Source organism: Vanessa tameamea, chromosome 28, assembly GCF_037043105.1.
Source record: "Vanessa tameamea isolate UH-Manoa-2023 chromosome 28, ilVanTame1 primary haplotype, whole genome shotgun sequence".
Taxonomy (NCBI): Eukaryota; Metazoa; Arthropoda; class Insecta; order Lepidoptera; family Nymphalidae; genus Vanessa; species Vanessa tameamea.
The window spans coordinates 4,712,903-4,736,389 of record NC_087336.1 but is presented as its reverse complement, the minus strand read 5'-3'; the positions used below and the strand labels follow the sequence as shown (position 1 = coordinate 4,736,389).

At 33.7% G+C, this 23,487-nt stretch overlaps 2 protein-coding genes across 4 annotated transcripts in view; one reads left to right on the top strand and one right to left on the bottom strand.

Annotated features, from left to right (window-relative positions):
• Window positions 1-23,487, top strand: part of LOC113391856 (WD repeat-containing protein 7) — a 130,116-nt gene that overhangs the window by 38,852 nt on the left and 67,777 nt on the right. The window lies entirely within an intron of this gene.
• Window positions 11,235-13,634, bottom strand: LOC113391869 (cuticle protein 1-like). The gene is made up of 2 exons (XM_026627992.2): window positions 13,483-13,634; window positions 11,235-11,966 (listed from the first exon to the last, which is right to left on the bottom strand). Exons 1-2 carry the CDS (start codon window positions 13,492-13,494, stop codon window positions 11,505-11,507), a joined length of 474 nt encoding a protein of 157 aa, XP_026483777.1. The 5' UTR covers window positions 13,495-13,634; the 3' UTR covers window positions 11,235-11,504.

Sequence of the window (23,487 nt, the reverse complement as noted above, 5' to 3'; positions counted from 1 at the left end):
TTTTGAATTGTCATTTGACAAACTATATTAAGTGAAGCTACCACCGGTTCGGAATGCAGATTCTACCAAGAAGAACCGGCAAGATTTACAAAGAATTACAAAGTCACGTTAGTTAGATACAATGACATATGTATATAATACATCCTCCCTGGAAGTCAACAAGTATTAGATCCACGGTTTTTTATCATCTATATAATCTTGTATTGAATAATATTCCTTCTTTACCAATGTATTTTTTACAAATGATTTCAATTTATGAACCGGCAAAGTTAAAAATATCTACGGAATTTTATTATAGAAACGGTTACCTTGCCCCAATTGTTGGAACTATTAGAAAAATAAAAAATATGCCAGTCAATATTGTCAAAGACGCAATGTTATACTGAGATGAAGGGTAGACTGGTGTGTTGGTAAAGAATGCTTATACTGGAGACGATGTAGAAAAATATATTTTAATGAAATATATAATATAAAAAATACACCCGCCCAAGGTTTACGTTTGTTATTTTCATTTGTAAGCGACAATTTGTAGAATTGAGAATTCACTAATGTCATACACAATTAATTGTGAACAGCAAATGCAAAAGCAACAATGCATGACTGATGAATTGGATGATATTTTTAGTAGCATTGTTTTATGATCTAGGAAAGATCTTGAATATTGCTGGGATAATATTCTGAGTCTTAAGTCTTATGAACTAAGTTTGATGAATTATTCACTGACTGAAGATTTTCTTATTCAGTTTTTGTATTTTCTTTAAAAGAAAAACTGTTCTCCATCACACATACAATAGGTTTTTCATCTGGCACACATAAGCATTTTTTAAATATTTTGATTTAAATAAAGAAACAAATGATTTGATAGTAAAAATATAATTCGGAAACAAATTAATGTAAATGAATGTTTTTAAATTGAAGTCAAATACTAGAAGAAATCAAACTGGTTCTTTATGGTGTAAATGAAATAAAAATATTGTATCATGTTTATGTTAATTGTAATGTTAACTAATTATTGTTTGTATACCTAATTGAATATATTCGTGTGTGTTATTAATTGGTCATAGGCAGCAGCCTTTTTGATCCCATTAAAACCGTTTTATTCAATATAGAAACTCTACACTTTGTTGTTGATTAATCAATCAATGTTAAACTAAAATTTATTAAAATATTACTAAAAGGCATTAATGACATTGTCGTTGTTTAAAAGTCGTTTGTAACGACATTAATGTAAATAAGGAAAATAAGTGGACCAAGGAAAGATCCTTTTTTTTTGATCTCGCACCTATTGAGGCGGAGGGAGAAGGCGCGCGTAGCGCTTTATCCTCCTCTCCGGTCGTCTTCGGCGGAGCGGGTCTGCAGCGGCATCCTCCTCAGGATCCCGCTCCGGTGCCTCCTGCTGCGACACGAAGTTTTTGTAGAAGATGCTTGAGTAACCCCTGAGTTGCCTGAATCTCGGACCTTTTACCATTTAGAACAATCTTGTGAAAGTGATTCACAACGATAAATTGTTATACTAGGTCTAACAGGCTAGTTTGACTCATTAACTGAGATTGAATATTTATTTTAAATGCATCTAGAATCTAATTGCTCAAAATAATAAATTTGTTGAGATATTTAACTTATTTTAGAATCCTTTTACTTCTGGAACTAACCTATTATATGTAATGTAAAAGTTTTCATATAGCTCATTAAATAAGATGAAACATAACAAATATTTATTATTATAAATTTTATTTCAGAAGTTATGCTTCCATCTCAAACTAATTCAATTTTTGAAAGGGATCCCACGTGTCCGATGTGCAGTAGACTTCTGATTCGATAATTTGTTGAAAACATTATTCTGTTTAAAATTTTGAATTGTGTTGTTATAGATTTGTTGATTTAAAGGAACCTTTTTCTTTGGTGACTGTTTATTCCCAGGACGTTGTTTTGAGGCGCGATGGTAACGGACGCCATTTATGACGACGTAACCGCTTCGATCATCAATTACGTACACTTTATAATATCGAGTACCGGAGTCGTCTTCATACATGTCGTATTTAAGTCCATCGCCATCGTCTTCCATCGCGACGCGATAATATCGTTTGCCATAAGCGTCATATTCAACCCTCTTGTCATTGTTGTCATATTTCATTGCATTTTCCATTTTATTATTATCGATATGTACGTTATCTTCCTCCTCGTCTGTTCGTTCCACTGGATTATTATTGATATATTTATCAAAAAGATGCTTAAAAATATTCCTGTGTAGTTTCGTCATATCTAAACATACAAATGATATATTAAATTTTTTTTATTTTTTTACATGTAGCTGATACTGTTGTTCGAATTGACGTTATTTTCTTATTTCTTTATCTACATGACAGCAATTATTTTCATTTTGTTAATAGTATTAAATATCGCATGTGAAGTCATTACAGAAGCTATAATAAAATCGAACCTCAATTAAACGTAATCAGTGAAATCTGCAAAATTTTGTGCAGTATTTTAGTGACTAGTTTTGAATACAGTATTAGTGAATCGTAATAGTTTTACTTGGTGGCAGGACTTTGTAGGTCAGACCCACTCATCGTATATCCTGCCGCTAAGTAGCAATACTTTGTAATAATGTGTTCCGGTGAGGGTAAGGGGTAAGGGTGAGCGAGCCAGTATAACTGCAGGCACCAAAGTTGCAGGCATATAATAAATTAGTTCCCAAGGTGGCGGATTAGAGGTGTATGGAATGATTTAAATTAATTTGTTAAGACGCCAATGATTATGGCCGGTGGTGACCACTTACCACCGGGTGGCAAATTTGCCCGACCGCCTGTCTATTTCACAAAAAAACAAAGTGGGTAAGTGCATGTGGTCGAACTTTATCCGAAATATGCAAGATTTCTTCCAATGTTTGACTTCATCGTTGAGCACACAACGACCATTCAGTAGCCCTTGCACTGATTTGATACTGCGCTCTTTAGCTAAGATTAGCACTACCGTATCCACTGCACTGTTTATTCTTAATGTAAATGCTCTCGCATACTTTCCGTATTTGCAGCCTGTTGGAGTTTTTGTTTGTTCAAAGGAATATGTTGAAGCTTTGTTCTATCCGATTCTGGGTGCACATGTTTTGGCGTCAACGGCCTATTCGACATCGCCACTTGTGTTGTTTCCTGTATGAATATTGGAATTACTGTAAAAATAGAGAAAATGTAATTTAGCAAAGATATTAGATTACTAAACAAGATTTACGTGTGACGAGTCTAACCGATCATTAATTTGAACAAAAATAAAATAAAACGTTTGTCGTTTACTACCGTGACAATTATCAGGACATATATATGATACATTGTATGTTATATCATATTGAATACCTAAGATTTTTTTGAGTAAATGACTCTATCAGTATGTGTAATCACAGGCACAAGGGACATAACATCTTAGTTCCCAAGGTTGGTGGCGCATAGGTGATGTAAGGAATGGTTAATATTTCTTACAGCGCCTTTGTCTATGGGCGGTGGTGACCACTTACCATCAGGTGGCCCATACGCTCGTCTGCCAACCGATGGCATAAAAAAAAAATATCAGCAGTGGCGGATCGCATTTGCCTAATTTTCCGACGTTGTTGTTGTCATAAAGGAAATCCTTAATTAGGTTTAAATTAAATGAAAGCAATATGTTTTGGTTTAAAACCTTTCAATGACTGACTTGACTTTAAAGCAAAAAAAAGTCTTGACTGTTATATATAGGCCACGAGCTCTTTAATTTAACAACCAAATTATATTATTCAAGTGAGTTTTGAAGGAGAGATTTGTGGAAGTTAACACTTTTCATAGTATCACAGCACCTATGGGCTACCTTTAATTAGGTAATTTTAGAAGGCTTAAGGGCAAATACACCAGATAAGTATAAAAATAGAAATCGTAAAAACTCTTACCGATAGCTATTAGATAAATGGAGTACATCACTTGAGTTTGCTAATGTACTATTTTTTCGTGTTTTTTTTTTTAAATTCAAAATTTTGGATTTGTCGAATGATATAGTCTTACATATGTCATACTTAGTTATGACAAATCCAAAGTTAAATTTACTTAATTAATCTGAACCTAATTATAAACATCTAGTGAAATTCGTTTCAGTTACTTTCAAGCAATTGATAAAATTTTAATTGAAATTTTATGTCATTAATTGGTCACAGACGAATACCATTTTCAACTCACACACAACAAACACACTCATGTATATTTTGGTTTGTCGGTAGCTTATACATGCGGCTGAGTCTGGTCAGATCTGCTCAGACAGCTGTGCAATAAGATACAGAATGTGTGTTCCTGTGTTTTTGTCTATACTTTTGCTCTATCATACCTGCAGTTATGTAATCTCCATCGAGATAGCCGCCATGGCTGAGATATCTGGTCTGAAGGGAAACATGAAGATGATATGTAGAGCGATCTATATGTTAATGTAAAATGTCACAGTACAGTTGTACAGTCGTTGTACAGTTGTACAGTCAATGTACAGTTTTATACCGTCATCACACTTTACAATAAGTACTCCAAAGTCAAAGCTAAAATCTTTATTCAAATTGAGGAAGCTTATTTATTGGGCGCACCTGCTTAGCTATTGCTCGACACAACATACTATTTGAATGGGGGTAATAATGGTATGATCATCGTTGCATTTTATCTATAACAAGCAACAAAACCCTTAAGTATAACGATTTCTGCAGTAATGCTTATCATAAGAATTAATTAGTAAAATCTTAGGTTCACATCAATTTTACGTTTATGGTAAAACTACCTAGATCTGTTTTTACGTTAAAGCTATGAAGAGAGGTTATCATTTTTCAAACTCCTTTCGCTTCAAAACCGTAGACGCTTTCTTGACAACTCATTTATGTTCAAATTAGTCAATGGGTCAATTGAATCATCTTATCTGCTGTCTAAAATAATGTTTCGTGCTCCTTCTTGATCCTTCAGAGCATCTACTTACACACCTTTCGTCGAAAGTTTTGCTCATTCACGTTATGATCGTTAATCCCCAATGAACAGATTAATTATTAACTACAACAGCATATATAAAATAGCAAATTCCTTACGTTATAATAATAAGAACGAAAATAATTCAACGGTTTATCCAGACGTTGACATTTTTAATTATAATATACGTTGTTTTAAGAAAAAAACAATAGTGTCTATAAATTATAATTCATAGCCTGTAATAATCCAGTAACTCCAAATGGTTATCCTGGTTTTAAGATGTTACATACAAACTGATAATTAATATTCCTATGTATAATTCAAACTTTATATTTTCATTATGACATTTTACAAATTCTAACATTGTATTTAAACTCACAATCGATAATTTTGCTTAATTTAATTCATTTAATTGATTTTTAACATTTTGACATAAAACCGTATTGAGACTGTTTTCCTATTGTCTCTTTATTTTTATTAATTTTATAATGTTTTATTTTATCAATTAGCTTATTACAATGTTGACATATATTTCAATTTCCAAGTAATCTTAGAACACCTGTATAAAAGTACGCAATTACCCATTTACTTATTATGACTTTTGGTTTACTGTGTATTTTTGTTGTACTACTTGTTGGTGTTGTCAAATAAATAAATAAATTATCCTATCGATACTAACATGACTGTGATCTTGTTGTACAAAAATGACTTAAAAAAACAGTTTATACATTTATTTGTTAAAAAAATTTATCATAAGCGTATGGACCGAGGATTTTTAGCCACGTAGACAACTTGAGTGTTTGCTTCTCGTATAAGTTTTCTTTATGTTTCATTTTTTCCATCCCCTTATACTTCTTATTCTTATTTTTCTTCTTCTTTGATGCTAGTTTCTTAATATTGTTATTATTATTGCGATCGTCTTGTTTAACAGCCATTATTAGGATAGGAAGTGAATAAACGAAGTTATTTAAATCTTCGATTGGTATTGTGAGCTTTGTTTTATAAAGTTGTCCGTAAATACTTTCTTTCGAATAATCTTCAATTTTATATGCTTGTGCTGTATATTTTACTAGTGTGGCAATGAGAACTGGAACAGAAATATTGTTGAAATCAATAGCTACAATGAATTCGCTAGATTAGTTTGACGTCGGTATAAGTTTGAATAAATTGAATAAGTATTTTTAGATATTGTTTGATGTATTTCCGTTGTACTACTATATTTTCAACATATTTTAAATAATTGGGCAATATACCATTCATTAACTTGTTATTATTTGAATAGTTTATTAGAAGAATGTTATACATATATAACTGGATGATAATTGTTCTATGTTAACTTTAGTCTGGTAAAGCAGGCACTGCTAATTTCCTTATTTATTATTAGCACTTAAACCATTCCTATCTTTTACACTTGTTTCACTATTATAAGAATAGTGAAATCATTAACAAACGATATAATAGCACAAAAACCAGTGTCTTAAAAGTAAATTATTTTTATACACTAAAAAGAAAAAAGGACCTAAAAGTGCTCCTTGAGGTATGACTATTTTAGCACATATACAAATGATTATATTTCATCTAAGTACTTGATCTATTGCTTTGAAATATTTTTTCTTTAATTAATAATAATCTTTTATATTGTTATTTATACTAAGGTGTATGTATATACAAAATTTTATACCAGCATAGCTTTAGCTTGTTTAAATAATAATCGTGCATCTAATTGTATCTGCATTTTATTTATATTTTAAATCTCTATCAGTTATTTTTAGTATCATAATTATTATTATTTTCCTTCAACATGTCTGCCATTGTATTCATGCATCATCGAAATTCGAGACATAAATACTTTTATGGAAACATTTTCGATTATTTAGTTACAAATCGACACTGTTGTCTGTTTAATTTTCCATATATAATATTTCTATAAATGTTATTATAAGACTTACCCGGGATTAAGATAATCATAATGCTTGTTTCGTACTAATTACAATGTGATATTTAGTAGCTTCTCTGCGTGTGCTTAAAATCAGAACTAATCGTCTAAAGATTTTCTTGGATTAAGTCTGAAATTAACATATACCTGTAAGCAGAAGTTGATTAGTAGAACTTATTTAATGATTACAGGTGACCATTAATTTTCCATGAAGGCGTTGGAATTCTTATCTAAGTTATTAAATGGTACATAATAGCTTTATTAAATACGAAATCTTTGAATGCGTCACTGGTATGGTTAATGCATTTGCCACTCGCGTCAATTTTGCGCTTATAAACGTAATCCGTGGGTTAAAAAGGAGTTTTTTGTTTAATTGAAAATAGTAAGGCAGACTGGTAAATGAGTCACCTGATTATAAGTGGTCACCACTGCCCATAGACATTGGTGCAACAAGAAATATTAACCATCCCTTACATGTTCAATGGGCCAGCAACCTTGTGAACTGAGATGTAGCGGCACTCGTGTCTTTAGTAAGATAGACCAATTATACCAAGTATTTCTGTTTGGCAGTGGGTGGTACCACACGTACTCGACAAAGCGTTAACGTCAAGTAGTATTAATTATTGTATTAATACTTTATTCAAGTAGTTACCTAGCACTATCAAATCCTAATTTTTTATATCAAGGTATCAACGTTTCGTGATGTTGATTCTACTTAGAACAACCCGCAGGAAACTTAGTAGGTTTCATAATTTTTAGTCACATTCGTTTTAAATTTAGCGATAAATAAATGTATAATTTATCTGTATGATGATGATAAGTACGATCTGCTGACTTTCAATTTAGAATCGCATTTCGTGTTCGCAATCGGATTTTTGTGTAGTCGAAAGCATTACAAGTTCGTCTTCAATGGTCGTCACTGTTTCTATGAAAATCGTCGATGTTGTAACGGATATTCACTGTGTGTTGGTGTCGTTCTGATTTTTCTAAGAACATTCCGATTGTAGACTCTAGTTGTAAGATTACAAATAGCTTCTATCGTTCGTTTTTACATTAACAGCCTGTAAATTTCCCACTGCTGGGCTAAGGCCTCCTCTCCCTTTGAGGAGAAGTTTTGAGCATATTCCACCACGCTGCTCCAATGCGTGTTGGTGGAATACACATGGGGCAGAATTTCGTTGAAATTAGACAGCCTTCTTGCTTTGAAATCATAAAGTTTTTTGGACAAAAAAACTCTCGATATGTATGTAGCCACCCCATATAGATACCAATATACAATTAAAGATTGCCCTTATGATATATAAACAGTCTTGATGAGGTCCGGTCAGCGATTTTTCTAACAACCGTCACGGTATAAAAGCTTTTATTTGTCCATTTGAATGTTGTGACCTCTTCAACCTGCATGCAACCATAGCCAGCCAATTCTATTATGGTAACGATACGTTCCTGATTATATTTCGTTCCAACTTCGACGATTACTCACAAATAAAAATCAAATAATAAAAGAATAGTTTTACTTATTTATATCGTCGGTTCTCATACGATCTCCATTATAACCGCAACTGGATCGTTATGTTTGTAAAATAGGATTTCGATACACTAGTAATTTGTTAGAAGAATTAGGGACCATGTATGTGTTGCTGACTCCCACGCTACGCATTGGTCGTGGAACGCTTGCGTGAATGATGTTCTGGTCAGCGAACACACCCGACGCCTCGCGCGAACGAGGCAACTTCATAGCCCTGAACGTATTTTATTAGATGCTCTCTGCCCTTGTACGGTTTTGTGTGTAATTAGACCAAAAAAATACATTAGCACGATTTATTTAACCTCTTTTCTGGACGTTTTTTTAATTTGGTGTTCGAGAACTGGAGTTCGATAAAAGAATCCTTTTTTTTCTTAATGAGATTTTGTTTTTGTTTAGTATTTCACGTGGATGCGAATTATATATAGTTGCGCCCTGGACGTCAGACCGACATGTATACTCACGGTACGACAAACCGTATGACGCTGTCTTATGCCGTCGTCTTCTCTCCATTCCCTTATGTTACTCGCGTGTGAGTCGCGTTTATAACATATACTTCTTTTCTATGTATATTTACAATAAAAAAAAATAAACATAATCAGCCTGTAAATTTCCCACTGCTGGGCTAAGGCCTCCTCTCCCGTTGAGGAGAAGGTATGGAGCATATTCCACCACGCTGCTCCAATGCGGGTTGGTGGAATACACATGTGGCAGAATTTCGTTGAAATTAGACACATGCAGGTTTCCTCACGATGTTTTCCTTCACCGCCGAGCACGAGATGAATTATAAACAAATTAAGCACATGTAAATTCAGTGGTGCCTGCCTGGGTTTGAACCCGAAATCATCGGTTAAGATGCACGCGTTCTAACCACTGGGCCATCTCGGCTTCGTAAGGAATAGGATATGATATTCCAATAGGAATAGGATATGATCGTATTACATGCCGGATTCGTCTTTGTTTATGTCTCATCTCGCGCATCGTCCAACGGCGTGCTAGTTTTTTCTTTACTAAGAATTTCGCTCGATAAATAGACTATATGTTACTGTAAAAGCTCGAACTAAGGTAAATCTTAAGATTTTCCAGTAAAACCTCAGATTTACCGACATTAGTTGGTAAATGTAAGTATTTATTATAAAGGGACGACTTTTTCGGACTTTCACCATTCCAACCTTTTTTTTTTTTTTTCTCCTACCTAATCTAACCTAACATGTAAATCCTAGATTTACCAAGTGAATGAAGTTCGAATCCCAAAGTTTCATGGACATTTACCATTCATAATCGGTAAATCTTAGGTTTTACTGGAAAATCTTAAGATTTACCATGGTTCGAGCTTTTACAGTAACATATACATTGTATACGGTCCAAATCTTCTATTTAAGAAAAGTGAAGGCGTTTGTCGAGTCGTGGATTTGGACAAAGACGACAGATTTTATTTTTTAAACTTACCAAGTACTAATATTTATATAATAAATATTTAATTAAAAAGAAATCACCAGAAATCGCGTAAATTTTGATGCGTATGTTTAAAAATAATGTATCAAAACGAAAGCTGAGCGTTGATTATAACTTTAACCGTGAAACGATAAGTAATTAAATGCGAAGGTGTTAATTACCCGTGCAACTAATTACATGGTTTATAATGAATTCGTTAAGGAGTATTGTCTCTTGTGTCAGTTTGCATAATAATACATTGGCTTGAAGCTAAGATCGAGTTTTTTGGAATTTAAATTGGCAAGCGTAGTGTAGGACGCACTGTGGTACGGTGGGGCGATGACGTACGGAAGGCGGAAGATAGTGGATGAGAGTGGCCGAAGATCGGGAGCCCTATGTGCAGCAGTGGACTCATACACGCTGATTATAATTATGATGATTAAAGGGATTTTAGAAATATGTAGAATAATTTGAAAGACGAGTGAAAATATTAATTACTAGCTGTGCCCACGACTTCGTGCGCGTTTGAATTGAACAAAAATGTTATTGTTGTAGCTTAATTTGCTCCTTATTACATCAGCTATCTGTCAGTGAAAGTCCCGTCAAAATCGGCCCAGCCGTTCCAGAGATTGGCTGGAACAAACCGACAGACAGTCAAAAATTGAAAATAATGTTATTGTGGTACATGTACCGTGTATACATGTATGTATGCATTTAGTAAAAAGCGATTATTTTAATATTACAAACGGACACTTCAATTTTATTATATGTATATAAGATGTGATTTACTTTCAATAAAATGTCATACTGTTTGAATCAACATAGTTATTAAATAGTTTTTGAATGTTAAAACAAAAGCCAGATGGAGCGCATGGAGTATTATATTGAAGCCAAAAAAAATGTAATCCTGGTAGTACGAAACGACTAGTCTTTTTGTTAATATACCAGAAGCGTTGTCACTTGTTTTATAAATTGTTGAAGTATTAACACAATGTTAATTAGTGCGCACTACCGGGAATTTGTATTCGCTTTTGTTGCGTCACTATACTGTTGCGCGTGCTCCATCTGGCTTTTGTTTCGTATTCTGAGTGGAATCAAGAGAATTTATCGTTGTGGAGTGCCTTAATTCTCAAACAAAAACATGAAGGGAGAATTCTTCAAGTTATTATGATGGTTTTGAGATGAATTGGAAAATGGTGATGTTTATTTTGAAAGCTCCAACCAAACTACAGTGTACAATGGCAATTTGAAAGGCTGAAGTTATACTTTCATTGAAAGTATAAGTTTCATGATACGATAATAATTTGATCTATGATATTATTTTTACTTATTATAAAAGGGGATATTTTGTGGGTTACATATAAACAATAAAAAACTGTATTTGTAATGTGTTTATTTACACTTTGGCAGTGATGGCATGAGATTCGCTTATGTACAAAGAGAGTTACTGCGAGACCTTTGTGGTGTTTTCATTGAGCAATCGGGTACCTTTGATACTATGAGGTGATCTGAAGACTAGCTGGGATGACAATATCTATGTGTGACCACAGACATTGCCATCGACAGCTAGGCATGTTCGGACGCCTCCTCAACCATGGTCGAGGCAACTCCCGAACGGCGACATCACTATCTAAGTGATGCTATGATCGGAAATTTACCAAGCGCGAAGACCGTGGAGACCGTAAGCTCCGTACGCGGCGAGGCCGAGGGGAGCAGCGGCGTAAGGGAGGGCGTGGCCGTAAGCCAAGGGAGCGGCGGCGTAAGGGTAGGCAGCACCGGCGTACGCAGCGCGGACGGCAGCGGCGGCACCGTCAACGGCGGCGGCTTGGGATTGAGCGGCGGCGACGAGGTTTTGGGAAGCGGCTACGTTGCCCCAGTAAGCGTTCTCGTGGAGGTTGCGGTTGGTCTCGGCGACTTGACGGACTGCCTCGGTGTTGTGCTGGATCACGGCTTCGGCGGCGCGGGCCTGTCCTTCACCAATAGCGCGGACGGTGTCCTGAGCGGCTACGGTAGCGTCGATGGCCGCGGCCTGGACGTCACCAGCGTTGGCTCCGTATACCAGGGGGGAGATGATGGCGCTAGCCGAAGCATAGCCCAGGATGGCAACGAAAGCAATCTGTTGAATAGAAAATAGAAATAATTAGACTATTTCGGCAAAAACAACATATATTTAAATGATATATTGTAAAAATTAACAAAGGCTTAGAAACTGTATGATAAAATACTACATTATCTAAAAACATAAAAGTAAACTACTCCAATTTGAATATATTATTTTCGTCTGTCAATGTCATATTATGTATAAGACCAATTATTTTTAATTATTGTTAAATTTTGTACGTGGTCTGAATATATTTCACAGAGTATGACCACAAATCATTCGTAGAACGACCTTGCGTACGTTTTGCAAAACCATATCGGCTTCAGACCTTATGAAATAGTTCTAATATGGTTACGTATATCCTTTCGACGGTTAAAGCATAAATATATAATATATGTTAGTCACTATCAAATTGACTATTCTATACCTAATATAACTAACAATATTTATACAGTACTCAAATTTAATTTTGAACGTAGACAAGCAATATACTTTAACACTAAAAGAAATATAAACTTTTTACTAATTTTTGACGTTATATATTTTTAATTTAAATATTTGCAATTTACATTATTTATCTGTATTTGTACGAGATTTGGCGCGTAAATGGAAATTTGGATAATTTGTACAGCATCGGTCAAGCTAAATTTTGTATTGTAATAAATATTACAGATTTTTATAATAAGATACTTTTCGTCAAACGAAAGAAAAATACTATTGCATAAATATGTACGTCTGTTGAATAATCTTTGCTAACGCCCTTGACCACCAACAACTAGTATGCAGAACGCGTACTTGCAATGCGGCTTGTAACGATCCGTACGCGGTGTTACAGTCGTGTCTTTTGGACTATATCGCACTGTAATAGTTACGATTTTCGTTAAAATAATTTAAAAATCGCAAATGTATTTAGGCCAGAAAGATATTCTTAAAATTGTCGCATAATATGTTATGAAATTTAAATCCATTGCCGTATGCCGTAATATATTGGCAGAGATTATGGCTCTTTCGGGAACTTTTGAAAAATTTTAAATAAAAGTGAACTAATTTTTAGTAGATATGTCAATTTCGTATATCATAGATCAATTAAAAAGGGAAGAAATAAGGTTTTTTTTTTAAACGAGATCGAGAAAACGCGTAAAGTATTAATACATGTGAAGAAAAAATTTAAATCGTCAATATTATTGACGTTGTACAATATAACATAAAATATAAAAGTAAAAAACAAATGAAAATAATAAACAGAAAATAAGGAGAAACATTATTTTTAATCTGTTATGCTTTTAAAAAATATATCCTAAGATAAAATTTTCGAATCCATAATTAAAGTTAAGTTTACCGCCCAATTGCACTAGTTGTCACATAACCATAACAGATTAAAAATGAGGTTCTTTATAAGGTTGAATCTTAAAATACGACATATTATAAAATAAACGTTCGCTTGTAAAACTTTTTTTTTAATTTCTTTTTTCAAGCCGAGCTATTTCGTTTATTTTATGATATATACTGTACTGATAAGATGATGTCTTACCAGAAATCTCATCGTGAACTTCTTTGTCAGACTACTCGTGAGCTACTGAATGTTGTCCTCTTGGTGGCTAGGTCTTTTATACGCGTGGATTATTATTGAAAGTTCCCGAGTAATCATTGATACTATAAAGTACCTGTTTGTTGTGTTAAAAATATACAGAGGCGACATTTCGACTTACGTTGATGAAATGTCATTGTCAATATATATATTTTTTTAATGAGTTCGAAAAAAAGTGTCTCAAATTGGGCTAAGGAATAAGAGATAATGTGTTTTATTCGTAATTTTTTCGGTTTAATTTTTGTTCTGTAGTTTACAATTGATAAAGATTTTTTTTAATTGAGGCTTGCTTTCTTTATTGTTAATATTTTTTTTAGTTTGATAATAAACCAATTTGAGGTCGAATATATTGACATTGAATATTTTCGCATGAGTATTTTGCCTAGTGTAAATTAACTTGCTAACAGTACTGACTATGAAGTTTGAAGTAAATCAATTACTCGTGTTTTAATAATACATAATTATATTATATAATTAGAAAACTCCAATAATAATCACATGTCGATACGTTTTCCATGATCGATTCTAAACTCTCGACTTCGAATAATTTAAAAAGTAATATAAATATAATGTGGCATACTATAGCACTCAGGAAAACCATGTCTTTCCAATCATGGGAAAAAAAAAATTGGATGATTAGTGCCGGAGTTTACCCCTACATACAAACGAACATATTTTATTTCTTTGCAATCTTAGTTTGGATAAAAACTCCTATCTCAAAAATAGACTTTCAAATGTCTTAAAATATCCTTGTATGATAAAAAAGTAGTTTTAATATTCAACTTTAATATTTAAACATTAATGTAACATATGTATTAAGTAGAGTGAATTAATTTCAATAAAAACATTAAAACGGAAAGTCGATCGCTACGAATAAATATATAATTAAATTTCGTATCTTGTTTATGCAATTAAAATTATTCCTAACATTTTATGTCATTGGCGTTATTTAATTAATATCTAATATTATATATAAACTTTTTGTTTCGTAACTTTTTGCTTTAGTCTCTTACTAGTTTCTACCCGCGGCTTATGTGCGTTTTGGGGGGGATTCTAACAAAATTTTAGTTAAGCCTATGCCTTTATCTCTACCCCTAATAATATTTATCCACAATTCAATGATGATCGGTTGAGTAATTAAGCCGTGAAAGCGTAACAAACAATCATACTCACTTTCGAACTTTAACATTAGTTCGGTTGATATATAAAAACTTTTTCTTTCAAAACTCTTTGTTTAATTTTGTTAACATGGGTCGTTTATGAGATTAACATATACACCACATAATGTAATTAATTTATGTAAGGCAGAAAGGATATATGAGACCTTGATGGTATGTGGTAATTCCGTGTATATAAATAGATATAAAAATTAACACTAACTTTCTCATGTGTGATGTTTCAAATGGTAGCAAATAAAATAAAATGATCCTTTGCAAAACTATGTATTGAAAATAGATCGATCTATTGGAATACGTTAACTGTACGCTCTAAGGGTAAATTGTTCTATGTCCAAGTTTTCATTTCGGGAAGATCGAGCGTTAGTTCGCGGCCATCTTGAATTATTCGTTTTTGCAAAAAACAATTTTATTGGTGTAAATAGTATACTCAATAAGTATTATTTTGAACTTATCTATATATATATAATCGAGATATGTGGAAGTAAATAATGTTCATCGACATACAATACCTGTGAGTTTCACACTACTGGGCTAAAGTTTACTCTCTTTTTTGCAGAGTTAAAATACAGATTAAACATATAAAAATTTTGTGGTAGTGGTCGAGATTGAACTCGCAGTCTTTAATTTTTCAGCCGTTGTGCTGTCTTGGCGGAGTGCGTTTTTTCTTAGCCAGGTTTTTGTGGGTTTTTTTTTTACCAAGTTTTCAGAAACGCTTCTTTAGTGTCGTAAAAAATAATAATTTTCAAAATTTCTCCCTTTGGTTATTTGTTGCCGTTTCTTCCCAGATTTAAGGTTTTTGTATCCGAACCGTTAGTAGATTTCGACAAATGTTATGTTATTTAATAAAGAGTTTAGTTTTGGTACTGATATATTTATGAAGCAGTGGCCATAAATTGTCATTATTATTTAAATATTATAATGGCGTGTTACAAACTATGTTTATTGAATATTTTTTTTTATTTTGAGAGTGCTTATACATATATAATTTCAAATTATAGCTATCATCAATCCATAACGTTTTGATTTAACACTTTAAGGGTATACTTTTAAGGTCTAAATTTGGTTTCACATTTGCATATGAAGGAACGTCATACGTTTTTGACACATAATATCATTTCTATCAAGACAAGCGTGTCCTTGAGTTTGAATCACTCCTTTTTAGTTATTATATAGTAGCTTTAGTATTTATTGACGATGTGTCAATTGAAGTTTTCACACTGTGCAATGGGAAATACTGGGTTTTAATTTGTCGTTTGTGTTAACAGTTCTACGAAAGGAATTAAGAAGTACGTGTCCGGTCGATAAAAAAGTAATAGAAATTTTGTGTAACTACATACCGATACGGCGATGATACCAAATTTTATCAAATTAGGTTCGGTGGTTTAGCCGTGAAAGTGTAACAAACAGACCGACAGATAGAGTTACTGTGACTTTTATAATATCAGTATATATTTCTGTACCCTACAGCGATTGGGTTTTTTTTTATTTTTTATAAATTTTTCGCTAATTATTTTCCTGATTTATTGTGATTTATTTTCGATTACATACCGATGTATCGGCTTAGTGAGATACGTTCTGAAGAAACTGAATCATTACTTTTGTTATCAACAAGATCGTTCCATAAGAAGACGTGAGAAAATATGATTTACGACGGAATATCAATTTGTCGAAATCCTAACTATTACGCAACTCACTTAGTGCCTTACTAAGAAACCACTCTGGAATCTGAACCGTTATTTTTTCCTATTAATTAAGTCTTTAATTAAGATGTTAATAATAAACCATCGCCAAGCCGGATTACTTAATCATTAGTCATTAATTATTACACACTACATCACAGGAAGTTTCTGGTTTTGGAAACAGAACCACGAAGTGCTTAAAAGGAAGTACTAGTGCTGAGAAACTGGTAACAAACAGTCGATCTGTCAGTAATAACAGATGCCACGTCTAAATATTATTAAGTCTTCATTGTCGATGATAACGTGTGATCAGCTAGGCGGAGCAGGAAGCTTTCGGTCGACGAAACAAAAAAAACTGTCTCATACCACGTGACATTTAAAGGCAAAAGGAGCTTTGATGTGGAATCCGCGCCGCGTCCTCCTGTTACACCGTAAATAAAATTACAAAAAAAAAGCAATTAATATTTTTGATAAAATAATATTACATATTTGAAAATTATATTTTTTGTCCTGTACTTATTCCTAACTTGTAAAAGAGATAAAAAAACGTTTGTAAGAATGCAGATAAACGTGTATTATGGTAATATTAATGCCATTTTTATCTCTATTGGCTCTAAGAATTACTAAGTACAGGCTGTAGATAGAAATAAATATTAGTCTTGTATTATGAATTAAATATAATATGGTAACATTATTTATCAGCTTTTTGCGTTACTTATAAGGGCACCGTCGCCTGTACTATCGCTATAAGCGAGGCTAAGTGACTCTGTCGGTCGGTGTATGGATGCGAATGAGATGAAAAACAACAGTAACATTACGTATATAAAGTTTTCAATTGGGATATTTGGGGACGTCAAGGCAGGCAGACTGACAAATGGGTCACATTAGTGATCACCAAAATTGGCGCATATTGGTGACGTAAGAAATATTAACCATGCCTTATAATACCAAGCTTGGGAACTACTTTTACTTGTAGGACATTGTTAAAGCCTGTCTGGGTTCAAACTTGGTATTGTTGTGTTTTGTGTTTGAATGGTGTGTGAGCCAGTGTAACGATAGACACATAACATCGGGAACTTGGGAACTGTCCCAAGGTTGATGTCGCAGATGGTTACGAATGAAATGATTAAAATTTCATACGGCGCCAATGGGCAATGGTGGTACCGTCAGACTACCCATTAGTCGCCCCCCCCCAAGGTTAGCGGCTCCGAGTATGAGTCTCATTACAGTATATGACAAGCACAATGGCGGTGGGTTATGGGCTGGTATTTTTATTGCGGGGTTAGACTATTGCTGTTGTAATGATATGACTGTGTATTTTGTACGATTGCGAAAAACTCCTAGATATTACGAAAACACTAACAGTAAGACAATAGACGACCTCCGTGGTCGAGTAGTGTGTACACCGGTTTTCATGGGTACGCCACTCCGAGGTCCCGGGTTCGATTCCCGGCCGAGTCGATGCAGAAAAAGTTCATTAGTTTTCTATGTTGTCTCGGGTCTGGGTGTTTGTGGTACCGTCGTTTCTTCTGATTTTCCATAACACAAGTGCTTTAGTTACTTACATTGGGATCAGAGTAATGTATGTGATGTTGTCCAATATTTATTTATTTATTTATTTATTATTTATTATTATTAATAGTGTTATTATCAAACTATCCTACGACAAATTAATTTATAGTTGCACAGTATTTAATCTGACATATTCCCCATTAAGTGAATAATTAATAAAAATTAAAAATTCAGTAAAAAATACTTTTTGTATACATGTGATTGGTATTTTCATTTAGCTTTTAAATTTGATATTAACATTGAATTGGCTCTGCTATACCTGCTAATATTATAAGTGCGAAACTAACTCCGTCTGTTACCTCTTCACGCTCAAATCGCTGAACCTATTCAGATGAAATTTGGTATGGGGATAGACATGGGATAGAGATTATATAGAGGTTTTTATCATAAAAGACATCCCTTTACGTTTGTGAAAAGGGAGGTAGAAGCTTGTGTAAATCAATCAATGTATATATAGCGGTTGAAGGGGGGGGGGGGGGGGGTATGCTGTAAAGTTTTATAAATGTCGCGCGGATAAAGTCGCGTGTTCGGCTGGTATAAAATAAAATAATATATACTATTATATATAGTAAAATAAAATGTGTACAGTATGAAATATTTGGAAGCCAGTTAAATAAGTGTTGTTAAAAAAAAAACAGTCTTAAAATATCGACATGTGATCAACCGAAGCGGAAGCGTTTATATGAATTACTTATAAAGCTGCGGACATAAATGCGTCTATCTAACGTAATCGAAACTATTATAATACGCTACTTTAGAACTACTGGTTGGAAAACGTTTTTGCTGCGACATGACAAATTTCAAGTTTGTATATATTATAGTTTCTGAGATTTCGTGATAAATCATCGAATGTTTATATATATACATTAATGTTTGTATGTCTTCGTATTCTACGTATTATTTATAATTCAAACGATTCAGTTGAAACTTTGTAAATAATTTATAATGTTTCACAGAAATTTCAAGAGGCATTACAGTACACACTATGTTAAATTAGGTATACAAAGCCTGTTAGAAATGTGTGTGTCCGTGTGTTTGTATGTGTGTGTGTGTGTGTGTGTAATGTAACTACTTCATTTTTAATCACTAATATTCATCATAATCATATTTCATTAATCTATCCTTACTTACCTAGCCTTGTTGTATAAACTTCAACCGAAGGCACCACTTCAAATGGTAATTAAAAATTAAATACTTGATTATAATCATAATTAGGTTGGTATTAAATTAGTTTATCGTATATAACTTAAAATCTGTGTTTATTTTTTAAATTAGGTTTTTAGTCTAGTTTATTTCGTGTTTTGGTTTAATTTTTGTCCATGTTGACAAATCTTAAGTTCGACTATGCGGTAGGGTTGCGTGCAAGCTCGTCTGAGTAGGTCACCCACTCATCAGATATTCTACCGCCAAACAGCAATATTTACTTACTACAGGTACAAGGGACATATCATCTTAGTTACCAGAGTTGGTGGCGCATTGGTGTGATATAAGGTATGGCTATTATTTCTAACAGCACCAGTGGCTTTGGCTTGCGGTAACCACTTACCTCTAGGTGGCTCAGTTGGCCGTAAGCTATTATATATAAAAAAAAAAAGTTGCAACTGCCAATACTAAATTAAACTATAGGTGTGTATTTAAGCAGTTCTCTTATACTCGTAATCCGTCAGGGTGGCAAAATGGCACAACCCGAGCTCTTTCCGAATCTTTATCAAGCGTAGAACTAACGGCTTAATCCGACTTTCCATAGACACTGCCATCTCTAAACTTCGAGTGTCTATATGACGGAAAATGTTCATAATATTTTTTTAGTATCGATAATATTGGATCGACGCGGGATCCAAACCCAGAGTTATAATCTAGCGACTACAGCAACGAACGGTTGTAAAATATTAATGCTAGGACACGTAAAACATAACCGCATTTAATAATTCACGCTCTGATTTTCTCAAGTAATTCAATACATTAAGTCGCCCGACATGATACGTCGCAAGGTGAAGTTATTTTGTACGTATTTATTTAACAAAAAATGTTAATGGTATTTGTATGTAAAAAATATATCGTATGATTATGTTTAATTTAATGCCACGGTGCTTGCTATTGTAAAGTTATATGTTATAAGTTATTGTGCGGGACGTTGCTGGGAAAAAACCTCCTCTGCATTTAATTTAATGCTACGGTGCTTGCTATTGTAAAGTTATATGTTATAAGTTATTGTGCGGGACGTTGCTGGGAAAAAACCTCCTCTGCATTTTAAAGAGAAATATTGGAGCTTGCTCTACCGCGCTGTTCCACCTGGCAGATTCTTGTGCGCCACGTGCAGTGCTTTACGATGTTTGCCTCGTAGAACGAGATAAATTATAAATACAAATTAATTCAGTGGTGCTTGCTCCGCTTTTGAACTCAGAATCATCGATTAAGATATTTTCTCGTAACCGCTGGGCCGTCACGGCTGCAATGTTTTTTATTTACACTGTATCGTACATACTTTTGGTGATAGAACAAACTCACAGATTTTCTTACCGATTTTATCTATCTATCTATTCGATGTAGAAAGGTAAAGTTTCACTTTGCCCTGTTATTGTAAAAGCACACTTACCACGCAAAACGGGTCGTTTTGGCAATCCTATCGAACGAATCGTGGCAAACTTTCTTGGCTTACTTATACCATTTCATCTCCTGTGTGTGACTGGGACTGCCTCTGCTAGTGGTTGCAGAACCGAAGGTCGTGTTTTTCACCACAGGTTGGGCCGATTTAACGTTATTGGGTTTTTCTCTCGAAAAAGTCTCAATAACAGCCCTGTGTTTGGAAGTTGGAAGCGTTAAAGCAAATTCAAAAGCGCTTGTAAATGCCTACTTGAATAAAGTATATTTTGATTTGATTTGATCTGATTTGCGCACACATTTGTGCAAAATAATATGTCTCTTGAGGACATCAACATATCAACAGTCACTACTGTTGTTACACGATGGAACTAAATAGCGTATGTGATTAGAACTGATCATTCGAATCATAGTTGAAAATTGTTTGATGATCGTTCATAATTAGAGTACAATATAAAAATATAACTATATCCACCAAATAAAAATAAAAAACATGGTAAATATCCCGTTTTAAATACTGTTAGTAATAAAAATAACCATGTTAATTTAAAATCCAATATAACTATAGTTCATTTAAGTAGGCTCTTATAAGGACTTTGGATTGTTGTACGAATTTCAATGAATGATTGAATGAATATGAATTTGATTTGAATGTAAAGCTACCAACTGGCTCGTTATGGGTATTCTACCGAGATGAACTCGCTAGTTTAAGCGCCAATTGTTATACGTTCTCTCTGGTTTGCCATTAAGGAAATTTAACTACAAACTATTCAGCTCATTAGTTTTCATGTCCCATGCTTGCCATTGATCTTGATCTAAAATGTAGATAGTTTTCAATATTTAATAGTATCTGCCCCTTTGTGAGGAGAGGAGAGGCAGGTATTATATGCCCTACATTCGTCTCCGTCCTCCTATCACCGATGCCGTGTATGCAACATTTAATGATGATACGTTAAATAGTTCACGCATGAAAGCGTAACAAAAAAAAAAAAAAAAAATAAAATAAAAAAAAAAAAATTAATATTTTCCGGCGAATATATTTGAACTTGTCACTAAGATGAGAGTCAGGTTGGTTCTGTGATAAATAAGTTATTAATGTCCTCAACGAGTGCTTATAATTCATATCGTGCACAGTGTGAAGGAAAATATAGTGAGGCAACCTGCATGCTTGTCCTATAACCCGCGTTGCAGTACCTTGGTGTAATAAGCTCCCAATGTTTTCCTCAAGAAGAGAGCTGTTACTTGTAAATGTAAATTACGGAGAAATCATTGTAATGATCGGTTGAGTTTGTTAAGTCCTAAATTGTTACGAAATTTTAATCTCACGTATGTTCAAGTGTTTTGAAGCGATTTTAACTAGAATGAATTGTGTGGATATTTAATTTGTGTTTTTTTTTTATGTACATTTTATACATATACTAGCTGATTCTGCAGTTTTCCTTCGCGAAATTTATAAAACTTTACCTAGAGTACAGAAACCGTAACAGTCACCCCCATTTTAGCCTCCTAGGGTGAATTAAAAAACACTCATACAATCTCCATACCAAATTTAGACTAAATCGCTTCAGCGATTTAAGCTTGAAGAGTTTAATATTGTGAAGAGGAACAGACACGTACACTAGAGTTTAGCATTTTCATGATATTAGTTAGAATATTTTTGGTAAATCTAACTAGAATATCAAACAATGACGTGACTTGAAAACATGTCGCAGGTCTGACACGATTTCACGTCAGAAACTTTTGACTAAAACTTTGCCCTCAAATACTTCCTTAAACTCTTAAACTGTAATCTGAACGCATTCAAAGAGAAATGGAATTGCATAAGGTTTTTAAAAGTTCTTACAGTAACACGATACAAAATAATAATCTCGGCATAAATCAAAATGTATCTGTGTAAGGAGAGCTATTCGGTAAGAAAAAAAGGTGCGTGTACTTATGTACGCGCGTGAGAAGTTTAACTTCGGCGTTTATTGTTTTTATTTGTTTACAAATAATTAATTACAGCCGATCTTTGTCCCAGTGATCATGGGATGATGGTTGCACATAAAAAAATCGGTTATGGTCTCATTTTGAAGAGCTCCAGCCGCAGATGTGCAGAAAAATAAAGAGGATTCTTGACAGCAATTCACTAAATTGTTACGATTTAACAAAGATTTAATTTTAGAGAGCGGAAAAAAGTTACTGGCCTTTTAGAGAGCGCTACTATTAAAGTAAATTGTCATCGACAAACTCCAATTCTATATAACTGAACTAATTTATACTATTTGACATTAAAAAATTCATTTAAATAAGGTTTCATCATTTGGACGCCAAATTTAGATGAGTGAATTGCAGTTTACAATTAAATGAAATCAAAACAAAATCTATCATATTTTTCGAAATTCTTATTAAATCTTTTGAATTAACGCGAAGTTTCGCGGGAGAGCCACTAGTCATGTATAACAGCTAAACAACAATTACAGGCACGAGGGACATATTCATACATCGTAGTTCCTCGCTTGGCGCCTTAGTTACATGAGAAATTATTGATATTTCTTAGTAGCAATGTCTATGGGCGGTGGTGACCACTTACCACCAGATTGCTCATTTGCCAGACCGCCATTCTGTATGCTTAAAAAATGACCATAATATTTATAACATTTATGGGACACGCGCGTCGAAAATTGTCAAAATAGAATATCATCGTTAGTCAGTTCACGATACTTTGCGAGTGAAATACGACGTGAGTTCTTACAGTAACACACAGCTGTACTACTTTGAGTATGAAAGTTGCGAAGTTTTACCAAAATTTGAAGGTTATAAAGTAGATTATTGTATGTTTAAAAAACGTATTAAAAATATTTATACGTCCGAAAATGCTGTGTCCTTTTTTGGAATTTGTTACGTAATCGAACGCGTTACGATGGAAGAGTGATATC